This window comes from Neltuma alba, unplaced genomic scaffold (assembly GCF_004799145.2).
Source record: "Neltuma alba isolate B1F8T4 unplaced genomic scaffold, ASM479914v2 tig00003496_pilon, whole genome shotgun sequence".
Classification (NCBI taxonomy): Eukaryota; Viridiplantae; Streptophyta; class Magnoliopsida; order Fabales; family Fabaceae; genus Neltuma; species Neltuma alba.
This window is the reverse complement of record NW_021633304.1, coordinates 3,267-18,203: the sequence shown is the minus strand read 5'-3', so window position 1 is coordinate 18,203 and position 14,937 is coordinate 3,267. Positions and strand designations below refer to the sequence as shown.

Below are 14,937 nucleotides of genomic sequence, written 5' to 3'. Positions count from 1 at the left end.
ACACAGACACAGATTTTGTTAGAAAAGTGAAAAACCGCATCGCCAAAGATCCAAACAGGATTGTAATGTACATACTCGATCCATAAAATATAGGAATTAACAGCAGTCCAGCGCCATGATATTCTACCAAACAAATTGTATAATTGAATTAATGGATTCTTTTTAATTGTCACGTCCCATTACAAAATCATCAGTTTTATATTCTAAATTTACTCCGTTTCCCTCGTTTTTTGGGCATCGATTTCCCTCGGTTTAGGAAGAGTCTCAGCTATACAGAATTCGTGGATTCAAATTGCACCGAGGCAAAATGCAATCCATCTAACAAATGGCATCAAACAGAAGAGAGTGGAAATGAACGTGCATTTGTGATTTTGATGGTTCCAAAGTAAATTTCGTAGTGAACAAGATAAGATGGTATGCGACTAGAATTTTAATTTAGTTAGATTGAGTGTTTAATCTGATATATTTCAATAATTTTATCTCCCCACTGCAGTTCGACTATTTCCGTTCGCAACAAGAGCGTCGAATTAATCGCTAAGCGGAACCATTTAGGGAGACCAATGATGATGGTGGAATCTGCAATTCAACAACGCACAGAACTCTCCAGCCAAACCGGCCATATTTTGTGGCTTGCATGTCCCCCAAGCAAAGCATATAATCGCTAAACCAAACCCGCTCCTTCCTCCGCTCAATCCTAATCGCCCCGTTGTACTGCTTAATCGCAGTGACAATGTGGGTCTCGGGGCTGACGAAATTTAGACGCACCGCCATTTTCACGGGTGTTTCCAACTTGTTGGTCATTATTCTCGGCGGGCTTCTCGTTATTGAGGCTTACCCGCTCTGCGACCGCCAATATGTGGTCCCATTCGTCCTTGTATCTGTTGCCGCGGTTGTGAGAATTGGGGTCATGATCCAAACTGGAATTGCTCAAGAAACTACTGCCAAGTGCATCCTTCAGTGTCCATCCGACGGCACCGTTGTTGCTGATCCAGTAATTCGCCTGGAGAGACGGGTAATCAAGCAACTTGCTCATCTCATTTCAGTCTTTGTGGATGTTAGATCAGGAAGTAGAATTTTATATACCATGTGTGTCCTGTTTTAATCCTGTTCGTGTAGCTCAATGAACCTATGGGAGTGGACGACAATCATTGAAATTTTGATTGATTTTAACGTCCCTTCAGAATTCAATTTGTTGTCACAAAGGAAGTATATATTCAACAAAATATCCGCATAACTGGTGGAAAATCTGTTAGCTTATCTTCGGTGCCGTAGGTTCTAATCTAAAGTGGTACAAGAGGCAGATGTTGTCTTTAGGCTCTATGGATATTTTCTGTAGCTGCATTTTAATTGCAACTACATACTATGCATTTGGCAGTTCTTTTCTTATATCATGTAGCTCTCATTTTTCATGGTTGGGTTATGTCTAGCATCTTTCATTTCAATCACTTTATTTTTAAATGATACGTGAAACTTGATTATTGTGATTCCTAAACCGTTTGATCTGTATAATTATGTGAATTAACATGATGTATTCTATAATTTGCAAGAAATAGATAAGGTATAAGAAATGGCTATGGTGGAGTCGATTATCGATGGTTGTTTTAGTGCTGCAAGTTGTGTGTGCAACATACCTTATATTAAAGACAACTGAGTATTTCTCAAAAGATAGGACATCAAGTGGTTGTGTTTTAGGTAAGGTGAGTTCCCCTATGCTTCTTTGTCTTGATTTATGCTTTCAACTAATACTTTGATTCTGCATGATCATCAAACATCTGTTATTTGGATAGCATATGCGTGCATATATATTTGCATCAATTCATTCATCTTTGCGCATAATATATGCTTTCATTAAGAAAGTTTACCTCTTTCATCTTATGACGGCCTAGAAAACCAGAAACTACATTCATCTGCTTGCTGTTGGACCAAAATGATTATAGAAATTGTCACATGGGCAATCTGAGATGCCTAACCACTACCCAACATGACTATCACTAGGGCAGTGATCAAAATGAATAAATTCCTGCGGTTCTGATTGTTATTAAGATATTTCAGTGACCATGATAACTGATAACTAAATATTGGTGGAGATATGGGCAACTTTCCTTCACAAAGTCCATCTGGCTTTAGTTTTAGACTACTATAAGTGAAGAAATGTCAGGATGCTAAATGGTTAAAGAAAGAGCAAATGAAATTTCATGATATGTTCATCACTGTCCAGGGACTCAAATATTTTCAAAAGGGAAAAATTCCTAAAACATACTGTGAAGGGAAGGGAACATTAGTGAATTGAGAAAGGAATTGGGTGACTTGACCGCAACACTACTTTGTTTATCTCTACACAAAGGCCAAATTTAAAGCCGGTTTTGAGGTTTGATAATACTTCAGATAACGCCCTATTATTAAAATTTACTAGTTTATGCAATGTTTGGATTATTAGTAGAATGTGCCAAAATTAATTCTAGGCCCTTTCTAATAGAGAAATAAGTATCTACTCGACCTTATAGGAGCTGATGATGTTAGCAAACCAGCTCATGTTCTTAATTGAAAACATTCATTTATATTCTATTACTTATCACCTGTGCTCCTAAAGAGAAAAGGCCAGTCAACTAGAAAAAGTACTATTTTACTATTATGGCTACATTTTCATGTTCTACTTCAGAGTCTGTTGGTGTACTTAACGGTTATTAGCAGCATATATCTGAGAGAATCTTACAGTTGTGTTCTGCCATTGTTGTAATGCAGAATTGGACTCAAAATCAAGCTGGTGGAAGCAGAAGTTACTGGCTTTATTCATGGTTATGATATGTTTTGTTGCCCTAGTGCAGTGCTTTATTGGGTCTGATGTTCTTAAATGGAGATCTTTTTATGAAACCCATGATAAGGCTTGGAAGCACCACTATAGGGAGGTGTTTGATCATGGCCTACGGGAGACTTTGTGCTGTCTAGGCCGGTTCAGATACATGCATGTTCCTCTGCTGTTTGATTTTCCTAATAAATCTTTTTGATTTATATCTAAACTCTGATCTCTAGTTTTCTGCCCAATTCTCCAGGAGTACGATGGAAGAAGATGAAGTCTATTCAGTTGCTCAGTTACTGGGTGATCTTGTTGCATATCGTGCATCTGGCACGGGGCATTTGGAACTCCTGGCAGGTGGTTGATTTCTCTGCATTTATGTCGCTACTGAAAAAATTTTCTGAAAGAATCAGTGTACTGAACACTAAAGAGACACCTAAAAAACGTATTCAATAGCATATGAAATCCAGGGATACATCTTTCCCCTTCCACATATGAGACTCCCTCATCAGCTAAAGACACCAAAGGATGATACAGTTTCCTCTTTGCCATGGAGCTTAAAAGGCTTTAAAATTTATCACATTGAAATGATTGAAGCAATGCATTTTCTTAGGCCTTTTTACCATAGCATTAGCCTTAATCCTTCCGGTTATAGCTCACTATATGAAAGATTTTACTTTAAGGTTGTTTTTCATTTTTGGGGAATATATGTCACAGTCATGCCTCAGTAGCGACTGATTTCTTGTCACCTTTAAATGAACTCCTGAAATTACATCCTTTCCATTTATCTCAGATTCTCAGCATCCATTGTCTGCCACTGTATCCAGTAGTCAATACTATGCTTACAAAATACATGGCCCTGCTAGAATTGATCAAACTGAGAGATTCAGGTGTTGAGGGACGTGTAATCCAAATAACATTTTGTGTTTCCATTTTACCAATTTCAACTTCAGCATCGTGCTACCATTGTGTTGTATGACATGGATGTTTTTGTTCTTCAGGTTTGGTTTTACTTCAAAGGGGTAGAAAATCTTCAGAATCCTTTGATGAATGCATAGAAGCACCAGAAATGCATATCTGGGAGGCTGCGGCTCTCCATAAATTCGCTGAAGCTGCCTACACGGTAGGGAGATCAAAATACTTCTTGCAAATTGAATGCATTTATTGCTGGTTAACTTAAATTGGGCATTTATCTGATGCTATTAAGCAGGGTCCATTACTTGATGTTGGGCGAAATCCTTTCATATTTCCTTGTGTATGGCTCCACAGACAAGGAGTTTTGTGCCCGTGGAGACGCAGCAGGTGTTTTTTATTTTTTTATTATTGAACTGGGGCTGGTGTTATCTTGTTGGATACCCTATTTATCCTCCTGCATCATTTTGAGACCACTTCCTTTAGACGACCTGTATTAGCTGGTGATAACTGGTGGCGAGGTCATGCAGCAGCCTTTCTGAAGTATGTCAATTTACCCCCTGAAGTGCTCAGACATGGACGTATCAACCAGGTGAGATTATTCAGTTAATCGCTAATCTGCTCTAATCCACTTTCACAATACTCAGGGCCAATGGGTTCTTGTTAAAGCATAGGTGCTTAAATGTAAATGCAGTAAAGTAGGCACCATATGTATAATTTAGCGTTCAGTTTCTCAACTCAATGGTCTATTAAGTCATAGAGCCGTACTAAAATATATTCTGTTCACGAATTTTTCTCATTGGTGAAATGAACCGAATCAACTTCCTGCACTCTCGTTATTGTTGGTTAAGCATTTCACTTGTTTTGGTTTTGGAACCCCAATTTTAGGTTTAGTTCTAAATGTGGGAAATCAGACCTGCCCAACTTGAGATGCACACATCTTCGTTCCTCTGGGTACAATGCTGTGATTATGGAATGGCTTAACTTACATTCATGATTAATTTGTTTGTCTATTCTTCATGATAGGTCAAGTGTGAAGCTGCATACTTCGTTGTGGTTCTGCATAGTCTAAGATGTGTGGTGATCACTATTCGTGGAACTGAGACCCCTGAGGACCTAATAACTGATGGGTTATGCAAGGAATGCACCCTCTCTGCAGAGGATTTGGCTGGTCTAATAAAGTATTTTCCTTTCTTCCTTTCTTTAACTATCTGCATTTGTAACTTTGCAAATGCTAAAGGTGCAAGAGGACATCTTTGTTCCTACCATGGATGGAATCCCCTTGTTCTTTTCTCCCCTTAAGTATCTCCCTCATCAACCCAATCTATTATTCTTGACTATTCAACAACATCCCTAGCCATCTCATACTTGAATGATTTCCTTTGTTAATTTGACCTGAGTTGAGTTCCAACTTCTGAGCCATTAGTTATTCAGTTCATTCAAAGTGACCCAATATTGAGTTGGCAAGAAATTTGTTGCAGCTCTATGTTGCTCTAAAAACTACAGTTTGCAGTATTTAGCTTTAAAAAGCTATGACGTATGTAGATTTAATTTTGAAAGCTAACCACTCTAGGATCAGAGTAAGTGAAAATGTGCAGCACTAGAATTTGACACATTAATGAAGGAATATCTTCGAATCTTTCAGCCAGTTCTCTGGTATTGAAGTTAGGTAGTCAGATCAAATATATGGTTTTAGAATAACACTACAAGTTAGGTAGTCAGGTCAGATACATGATTTAAGAATTACGCTGAAGATGGCTACATGCCAAGGAATCTTATATGAAACCATTAAGTACATTTCTAAGCCACACAATGGCAAATGGCGAACCATATGAGGATTTGACATTTCCAGGAAGCATCATGAGAAGCTCTACTTTTAGTATTATCTCCTACATTGAGCTTTCTTTTTTCTTACTGTTCTAGTTTTTTACTCTTAAAATGTTTGATCTTTTGCTTGTTCGGGTCCTTAATTGATTACTCACTCCAATGCTTTATGTACCTATTGACAGCTGCCACCACAGTCATTCTGATGTAAGGAAAAGTGTGACCTCCTCATTCCCCCATTATGGGCACTCAGGTATCGTTGAGGCTGCCCGGGAGATTTTTATGCAGATTGAAGGAAATCCTGGGGAACATGGTGAGAAGCCCTTCTGGTTCTTTGAACTCTTGGGTATTTCATCCTGAAAGTTAGGACATTGAGCCCTTTTACCCCCTTGCCTCTTTCTACTCCTTTCATGTGGTCATTGTGCGAGAAAAATAAGTCATCATATAATGATTATTTAATTAACTACAATACGGTGCTTTATATTATCATTCCTAGTTCAAACATGTCTTTTTTTTTTTAACTATTAAGGTGCACTTGACATTCTTACTTAATCCTCATGTTGGCCAACTCGTGTTAACGGGAATGGGCATGCAGAATCCAGTGGTCTTCTTTCTACCTTATTGGGAGTTGGCTGTGAATGCTTTGGGTATGAGGTTCGGGTAGTTGGGCATTCTCTTGGAGGTGCTATTGCTGCATTGCTTGGAATACGAGTACGACATTTTACTTAAAATGATATTTTTGGTTGACATAATGACATTCCATTTTCATTGCATTGAGTTTACAACTTTTTTTTTTTTTTTGGGTTTTTTGGCCAAAACCATTGAGTTTACCATGAATACAGGGTATTGTGAACAAAATATTGCATGTCCTTGGTTCCTTACACCTATGCGGATCATAGATGCGAATATGCTAGCCATTTGTGTCCAATCTTTTTGTGAGGAGGGAACATAGCGCATTTATCTGGATCCCAATCTTATTATTTTATTAGCACAGCTTTGCATTTGAAATCCTTCAGCAAAAACTATCAGACAACTAACAGATTTATGAAAATGATTGCTGAGTATGTGAAAGGAAATTAACAATTACTTCTGTTCTAACTGATGTATAAGAATGATTTGTCCAAATTTTAGAAAATCAAATACAAGAATTTAAACCTCGTTTGAGTTCCTTCTAATGGGGGGTATATATTTTTACGAGCTCCTTTTCTTTCATTGGATGCATAGTTCCCTTTATTAGTATCGGGGGGGGAAAAGGCTTGTTTCTCTCGACCTTATAATGCTATAAGGATTATTTTTCATTTGTATGTTTTTAGTACTCTAGAATAATAATTCTGTTTGATGGAGAGCATTTCCTTATCATTTTCCTTTCTTATTTGGCTTGAGTGCTGCATTTTCTCTGCATCATTTAGTTTTTTATGTTCATTTTTTTGTTACCTTCTGCACAGCTATATCACCTCTATCCTAATCTGCGTGTCTATGCATATGGGCCACTCCCATGTGTGGATTTGGCTGTGGCAAATGCATGTTCGGGATTTGTGACAAGGTGATTGCAGTGGGAATTTATGCACTAGTTTTATTGTGTTTTGTTTATTTCATTTAAATCATTTATTCTTTATGCAGTATTATATTTGGCAATGAATTTTCATCATGCCTTTCAATTGGATCGGTTCTGCGGTTAAGGGCAGCTGCAATCACTTCTCTGTCAGAATATCCTAGAGCTGATGCTGACACGATTTTCCAACTTGCCCGTCAGTTTCTATACAAGAGCAAATGTGAAAGTAGTGAGATTACTTCAGCTCAGGATCAATCTGATTATTATTCGGGGGCCATCCCTATCGAAGATTTAAACCATCGACTATGCAGAAGCCAGACTGAGATTAGTACTATAGGTTGTTCATAGTGTCTTGATCTATTGTTGGCATGTAGAAGAGAGTATGTTGCTGATTTTATGATCAATGATGAAAACTGGGGACGATATTTTCATCAGGCTTGTTGGTCAAAGGTGCTTACTAACAGTATTAATTAATGGTGCAGGTAACACGGAAGAAGACATTCAAGAATTTCCGCTCTGGTCTGAAGCTACCAGATGCGGTCGTGTAAGAAGTGACAACAGTGAATTCACAAATTATTTTGCCAGTGAAGGTTGTAAATCATTTACAGTGCTGATAGCTTCCATGGAAATATCATATATTGTTATTTGCCATCATGAATCAGGGAAACCATGCACCAGTCCTGCATAATTAGAGATTCTGTCTCTAAGTGCTTTCTTTTTAACTACAGGCAACAGTGAGCATGAAGAGCATTCTCTCTGGGTTGGCGATAGAACAAAAGACCAAGGTGATGAAATTCATGATGGCGAATTCACGAATCCTTTTGCTGCAGATGTGAATTCAAACAGTGATCTTGTGTCTCATTTGATAGATGTGGTCCAAACTACAGAAAATGAGGCAGCCAGCAACCACCCCGACATTTATCTTCCAGGACTTGTAATTCATATCGTGCCAGAACCTAAAAACTCCCATAATGCACTTTGGACACCTTTTAGACTGCGGGGGAAGGAAAATCATTACAAAGCTTATATAGCAGATAGAGAAAAATTCAAAGATATTGTTGTTTCACCATCCATGTTCCTTGACCATCTCCCTTGGAGGTATGACGAGCCACAAACCAAGTCTTTTTCTCGTTGCCATATATGATTGTTGCGTCCTAACCTAACTAGTTTGATGACATTTGTTTTGGTCATATTTTCGATTTTTAGATGTCATATGGCCTTGCAAAAACTACTGGAGGCTCGAAATGCCCAGTCAAGCGATGGAACCTCTTTGCGTGAGTAAATAATGAGAGCATATGTAGTTGTCACTCTTAAGAATATATTACCTGCTATGAAAGGTAGGCCTAATTTTTTCATGATATATTGTACTATATCCTTGTAATTTAAATTCACAGGTCCTAAATGGTCCGATTCAATATAACAAGGTTCTTTGTATGACCCGTTTATGTACAATCACTATCCTTAAGGAAATAAAAATTTAAAAGATTTTTATTATTTATAAGTCAAGAAAAGTCTGGTTCATTTCTCACACACTGTTTTGTTTTGCCGGCATTTCTCACGTTTTATATATTGCATGGGATCACAATGAATATATAATTTTGACAAAAAGCATTCATGTACTCAATTCTTAGCCATGTTACGTAGGGTCTCCGACATAAGGATGCTGTGCTTAAAGAAAACTGTTAAGTAACAACACTTGCCTTCCGAATCATCAGTATAAATGTTCTTATATATAATTTTTACACAAACTTTTACTTGAAAAAAATACATCAAAATAAGCATGCTAGTTCCCTCCATTAGCTGGGGCAGCGATGCTTTATTTTAGGATCAGGAATGGAAATAGGAAGATTCAAATGCTTTCTTTTCCCCATACAAGTCCACTGCTTTTTCCCCCCATATAATTAAGGTTTTTCAAGTAATGTACTTATTTTTCCCAAATATTTAGACTTATAATAATATGTACAAAAATTGAAGGAATTAAAAAAATTTCTTAAGAGTTCAGTAAAATGAATAGAAAAATTATTAGAAAAATAAAATGCATTTTTTTATTAAGTTTGAAAAGAATGACAGCTTATAAAGAGTGTAATTCTCCACACCCTACGCATTTTAAATGTTCTATTGATTGGAAATGACTGCGTGAGCCTGAGCGCGCACATACACTAACCATTCCTGGTTATGGATACCGGGGCTCTATAAAATTAATAATTTGTGATGAATGATTCTCAGATCCAACTCATTCGGCTTGAAAGATTCTAACTTCCTTAACCAAAATCACTGTCATCTTCTCATCTCCACTATACATCAGGAATCTATGACTTTGATCTAGATAATTCTGATCCAGAAGATTACATGAATTTGTCTCCAAGTCATAAACCTATCTTCAAGGACTAAAAATAAGGATGACTTATCAGGAATTTACTTTAAGAGTGACTCATATATCTGTGTCACGTGTCTACCTTAAATTTGTTTTGAGTTTATGAGTGCTTGCCCAGTTTAATAATTAAGGACATATTTGCCTTTATGTCATGTGTCTGTCTGGAATCTTTACTTTTATGTTTGTGTAATTATTTTAGTTTATTTGTTATATTGTAATCTTAGAGTCTATATAAACAGTCTTTGCCAAGTGATAAAATAGAAGGAGCTGTATGAACTCTCTTGTATAATATCAATCTATAAATACTCTCTAAAGCTTTTTTCTCTTCTGAAAGCCTAACTTATGTAATATTCTTTTCCTGTTATCAAAGATTTTGAGTATGCTCTGCGTTTGCCTCTCTAAGAGAATCCTGTGTATCAGAAAACAGAATTTGACTATAATCTATTAAGGAGTGTTTAGTGATAAGTCTCTAAATTTCTTAGTCCTGATATTCAAAGGCGAGAGTCTGACCCTTTGATGTATTGAGATGTGGCCTTGCCAGGGCAAAATCTTTGAATGTCAGACGAGGTTAGCTTAGTTTGTTTAAGCAGACTCCCTCGAATGATTCAAGTTAAATTATTCGCTTCTGTTATTCAACACCCAAATACGCAATAGACTGAGTGATAGGCGTTGTTGGTGTCAGAATAAATATATTAATTTTAATCAAAGCATGGCAAATATATGGTCCAGTTGCAGAATCACACGCCGGGTAAACGAAAATTCACATATTTATCATGTTATTATTACAAATTTATATCGCCATAAGTAAGTACTCCTCCGGTCCTTAATATAAGACTCATTTAACTAATTTGATTACATTAAGGAAGTTAGGTAAGTTAGTTAATTATGAGAAATGTGACATATTTTTCCTAAAATACCATAATCATCTTTCTTAACACCCTTCTCCCTCTTCTACTTGATTATGGTTGAGGGAGTATCCATGGGGGTAATCTAGAGAAAATTGATAAATATGATAAACGGATCTTATATTTAGGATCAAAATTAACTTAAGAATTGGGTCCTATATTAAGGACCGGAGGATTATTATTAACAGTATGAAGTGGCTGACTCCAGAGGAAATTTTTTGGTAACAGCCCAAGACTGACTTTGAAATTTCTTGGGCTAAACCTTTTGAGATTGCTGTCAAGCCCATGAGAGTTTGGATCAGAATAGGCCCATTAAGATGCCCAGGTCCATAAAACATAGCGACTCTCGCGCTCAATGTCATTAGTCATTTCGCAGACTTCGCCATTTCAAGGTAGAAAAACTCTTTCTTCTCGTCGCCTTATGAATCTTGATTGCGCGCTGCTTTGAATCTGATGCGGCTGGATTCTGATTCTTTTTTCTTAACCATTTTTTCTTTGTTTTCCGTTATATTCGTTAACTCGCTCAGGGGAATGCTCAAATAGCTTGCTTTTTTTTTTTTTTTTAATACTCAAATCCACATGGAGCATGAACGGCCCCGGCTTTCAAGTTTAAACTGAAATTCTGGTTAGCAGCATGAAGCGTCTGGAAACTGCAGCATTTACCCTGCTTCGCACTTAGAAACACACAGGCAAAATTTCAATTATCTTTTGAAAATTCCCACTTTTTACTCTTGCTGTAAATCGTGACATTGAAATCTGTCCAGGGTATTAATAATCTCGTGAAGTAATGTTATTTTGAAAGTCAATCACAATGGAATTGATCCCCAAGAATATTTATCTGGTGAAATGCATGAAAGGTTGTCTCACAATCATTCTTTCTTTGTTCTCATAGTGCCGGTCTTAGCAATTGTAATCGTACAAACCATTGGTCTTCAGCTGTAGTGTTGCAACTTTGTGTCTTTACATAGCCTGTAATTTAAGTGTTACCATGGTTTTAAATTTTTGATGACAATTAGGGTCACGATAATGCTATTTGGTCAGGTTCCCCGACTGCAATAAGGCGTGACTTCTTTTTTTTTTTTTTTGGGGGGGGGGTTGGGTTTAATTGCTAAGTGTTAAGAAGCTCCTCTGCTCTCAGATAAGTAATGTGAAGCAATCTCATGATGACTACCACAGGATCTGAAAGTGCTACTAGCGCCGTCCTGTTGTGTATATTTCTTTTAACATATTTACGAGCATGTGTATCAATGATCTAATATGATTTTCTCCATTCGTTGCAGTTTCTTTTGAGGTCCCTTCTTGTCCTTGCCTCATCTGGTGCTGCTTTAGTATTCAATATGGCCTATGAGATAAGCGAGATAAAGAGTAAGAGCTGTTCATTTCATAGCACTAGGAGGCATGCTCAATATTCAGTTCTCTATTGATAAATATACTCTGTGAAAATTAAACTGCTTTGAGTGTTAATTTAAGCGGAGCTGTTGCTATCGATCTCTGATGCTTACAAGTTGTGAACTATTTGAAATGTTAGTTGGTGTTCTTCTATATTTGAACAGATTGATCTAGTTCTCTTCAATGTTAAAGATTTTTATTCTTTTATTAATTTTCTCGAGCATTTAACCTGGCAGGTGCATAAGTTCCTTTTTGCGCGCATAGATATGAATGCTTTGTGGTTTATTGAGTTTGAACTCTTCAGAAAATTTGGCTTTATTCATCGTAATATTTTATGGATTCTAAGACTTTTCTTAACTTTCTTAACTGGACATGAAAATTTTAGTTGAATATATGAATTACATTTTTTTTTTTTGGTATATGAGTATGTGCATTATTACTGGCATATTTGGACATCATTAATTGTCTATCATTAAATGTCTTTTTGACCTTGAATTTCTTACATTGCAGAGGCTGGCATTGGCCTAATTGGCTTTGGCATCTTTTTCTCATTTCTTGGCATACTTCTTTTCTTTGACCGTGGTTTGCTTGCTCTGGGAAATGTAAAGCTTTCCTTTAGAACCTAAATATTGATTTTTCCCTTTGGAAAATAACATAATTTAAGGGGGTAAACCTTACTGTGGCATTTGGGAATCAGATATTCTGGTTGGCAGGTGTGGCACTTTTGCTTGGTTGGCGTTCCACATGGAACCTCTTCACCAACAGAGCAAACTATAAGGTATATTGGGTGAAGTTTCTGTCAATCAATAAAACGTACCCACTCTCTCCTCCTCCTCTCTTCTCTCACCGTCATTCTCTTTCTCTAGTGATAGTTTATACAGATGAAATGGCAAGCATGATTACGGTGGCAATTCATTGTATTGAGAATCCCTCTTTGGCTCTGCCAAATTGGATAGTCTGTATAAAGTTATGTACTTTTCTTTGACCTATTCAGTCCACTTATAGGTTTGATGAATGAAAACTGTAAAATTCAGCACAGATAAATGTGCCTCCTCAGTGTCTTTCAGCCACCCATACTTGAAAGACATCAACGTCTTCTTTTAGCATACTGAGGCATATCTCTGTCATAAACTCTTTCACCTACTTAAGTGCTTTACTGTAGAACTAAGAATTGGTATCTGGTACTAATTGTATTGTAATGAACAATTGAGAGTTTACTTGAGGCAATTTCTCGAGTTTTTGCTTGCTTGGATGTTTTTGGCATCCTTTTACTGCTTCCCATTCTGTACCCTTATTGTTTCTGTGATAGTTTAAGACAAAGAGATTGGCTTTTGAACGTATTTGTCCACTTGCATTCTAGATACTGTTTTCTAGTCTCAGTTTCTTTGATGCTTCCGTCGTGTTAGTCAGCATTACATTCTAGAGACTAATGAAACAATTTCTGACCAGTGTTTTTATGAATGAAAACATTATTCTCCCATGACTAAGTTACTTTGTTTATGGAGCTTTGAGGCCTATAGATCTTCTATGTGAATGGAAAGCATGCCATTCTTATGTATTTTTGTTTTCTCTATGTGTATAGCAAAGGAAGCATTCTTTATGGGGATGAAGAGTTTTTCCCTCCTTTTTGCAGGGTTCTGTATCATTTCTTCTAGGGCTCTTCTTCATTTTTGTTAGGTGGCCCATACTTGGTATAATACTTGAAATATATGGTTGTTTTGTTCTCTTCAGGTTAGTTGGTGCTTTCCTTCTTGAGTTCTAGAATACCTATCACACTTAGACCTGACACAGGCTGGGACTTTTAGAGACAAGAAAAGTATAATTCTGGGCATTCTTTTGTATGCCGAATTGTTTTAAAAGTTTTTAACATGTTGCAGTGAGTTCAGCTTGGATCTAGAAGCCCAGATTCAATTGTAGCCTCACTATTGATACCCCAAATGAGGCTAAGTATGCTTATCGATTATGTTTTTTTTTTTGCAGTGGTTTTGGGTCATCTATCAAAGTATTCCTCTATCATATTCCTTTTGTCGGATGGATCGTACGGTACCTGTCTCGTAAGTTCCATTTTCTCAGATTCTTCTTTCAAGATATCGTAGTGGACTCGTTTGTTCTTTTCTTTTCCTGCTTTTCCTTAAAATTTTATTCGAAGCTTTACAAGGAGGTTTGTGTTTAGTCCTGATGGTGATAGCAATCTGTTATGACACCCAGTGATTCATTTCTTGAATCATTAAATTTTTGAAGTTACATATTCGTAACGACACTCTGAATTGATCTGGTTTCATGGTTCCTTCCATTGTTCCCATAAGCTGCCACGTAATACATTTGATCAGATGATCAGATTTGATAATTAGAATAGTGAATTTGTTGGTAACAGGTTTTCTTCCTATTGTAGTTCTGTTGTTTTTGACGGTATAAACAACACGACAAGAGATTTGCAGAGAGTTTACATTTGTTTTTACTGCTTTGCAGCTTCCTAATCGCCTTGTCGGAGCTCGGAAAGGGACAAAATGCCTCTGCTATTTGATGTCTGTCCAACAAAATGGGTTGCGACCTCGCTTGTTATATTTTCGTTCTCTGACTCTGACATGTGAATACGATGGAAAGAACACATACCTTTTCTCAAGAATGCGCTGAAGCAGGTGTCCAATAGTCGCTCCCCTTTAAAAAAAAAAAAAATCATGAAAAGTTTGTCTCCATGTGTTCTCAAACAAAGGCACTGAACTTTCTATAATGTTTTGCATATCTGCAAAGAATGGGAAACTCACAACGCCGTTCATTAACCAGGGCTAGGTGAGGCGGCTACCAATAGTCAGATAAAGATTCTAATTTCACGGGTTTTGTTTGGGCCAAGTTCTCTTCCTATGTGGTGACATGTGTGCTTGTGCTTCCCCTTCATGGGTGTGGCGTATTTAGAATTGCTTCCCAAATTCTTTCCCCCTTCACTACAAATGAAGTAATAATCGTTCCATTATTATGATTATTTTCTAAGCATGGAATCAAAACTGTGTTTAACATGATTTTCCATACCGCATGAAAACGAATCAGAGTCCCCATGATCAGCTTATTTTAAGTTTTACATGGAGTGAAAACTTCTTGTGTTAAAGAAAAGTTCTTAATTTGCCAAAGTCGACAGGGAATAAATTCGTGATTCAGATCGTATGGATCACAATTTTTTGTGGGGACAACC

The 14,937-nt window shown here is 37.0% G+C and overlaps 2 protein-coding genes across 7 annotated transcripts; both read left to right on the top strand.

Moving 5' to 3' along the window:
* Window positions 1-213: 213 nt before the first annotated feature.
* LOC114741716 (uncharacterized) lies at window positions 214-8,583 on the top strand. 5 transcript variants are annotated; one of them, XM_028929966.1, is made up of 16 exons: window positions 214-414; window positions 494-1,012; window positions 1,554-1,692; window positions 2,743-2,962; window positions 3,051-3,151; window positions 3,796-3,917; window positions 4,005-4,096; window positions 4,193-4,298; window positions 4,733-4,887; window positions 5,716-5,843; window positions 6,126-6,241; window positions 6,976-7,073; window positions 7,151-7,419; window positions 7,565-7,672; window positions 7,811-8,180; window positions 8,289-8,583. In XM_028929966.1, exons 2-16 carry the CDS (start codon window positions 731-733, stop codon window positions 8,362-8,364), a joined length of 2,382 nt encoding a protein of 793 aa, XP_028785799.1. In that variant the 5' UTR covers window positions 214-414; window positions 494-730; the 3' UTR covers window positions 8,365-8,583. The 5 variants fall into 5 exon arrangements, with proteins under 5 accessions (XP_028785799.1, XP_028785802.1, XP_028785800.1 ...); XM_028929967.1 differs by lacking the exon at window positions 214-414 and having other exon boundaries at window positions 942-1,012; window positions 1,548-1,692; XM_028929969.1 differs by lacking the exons at window positions 7,811-8,180; window positions 8,289-8,583 and having other exon boundaries at window positions 7,151-7,462; window positions 7,565-7,652.
* A 2,263-nt stretch (window positions 8,584-10,846) lies between these two features.
* On the top strand, window positions 10,847-14,724 carry LOC114741717 (vesicle transport protein GOT1). 2 transcript variants are annotated; one of them, XM_028929971.1, is made up of 7 exons: window positions 10,847-11,050; window positions 11,642-11,726; window positions 12,261-12,352; window positions 12,448-12,528; window positions 13,384-13,481; window positions 13,731-13,804; window positions 14,220-14,724. In XM_028929971.1, the coding sequence occupies exons 2-7, from the start codon at window positions 11,699-11,701 to the stop codon at window positions 14,225-14,227; spliced, it is 381 nt and encodes a 126-aa protein (XP_028785804.1). In that variant the 5' UTR covers window positions 10,847-11,050; window positions 11,642-11,698; the 3' UTR covers window positions 14,228-14,724. The 2 variants fall into 2 exon arrangements, with proteins under 2 accessions (XP_028785804.1, XP_028785805.1); XM_028929972.1 differs by lacking the exon at window positions 10,847-11,050 and adding an exon at window positions 11,082-11,218.
* The last annotated feature ends 213 nt before the right edge of the window (window positions 14,725-14,937 follow it).

Bases quoted from the DNA above. Each gene is read 5' to 3' on its own strand.
- LOC114741716 (XM_028929966.1), top strand. From the start codon at position 731: ATGTGGGTCTCGGGGCTGACGAAATTTAGACGCACCGCCATTTTCACG. The intron at 4,097-4,192 runs GTGTTTTTTATT...CACTTCCTTTAG, and splicing joins TGCCCGTGGAGACGCAGCAG to ACGACCTGTATTAGCTGGTG. The intron at 4,888-5,715 runs GTATTTTCCTTT...ACCTATTGACAG, and splicing joins GATTTGGCTGGTCTAATAAA to CTGCCACCACAGTCATTCTG.
- LOC114741717 (XM_028929971.1), top strand. From the start codon at position 11,699: ATGGCCTATGAGATAAGCGAGATAAAGA. The intron at 12,353-12,447 runs GTAAAGCTTTCC...TTTGGGAATCAG, and splicing joins GTTTGCTTGCTCTGGGAAAT to ATATTCTGGTTGGCAGGTGT. The intron at 13,482-13,730 runs GTTAGTTGGTGC...TTTTTTTTGCAG, and splicing joins GGTTGTTTTGTTCTCTTCAG to TGGTTTTGGGTCATCTATCA.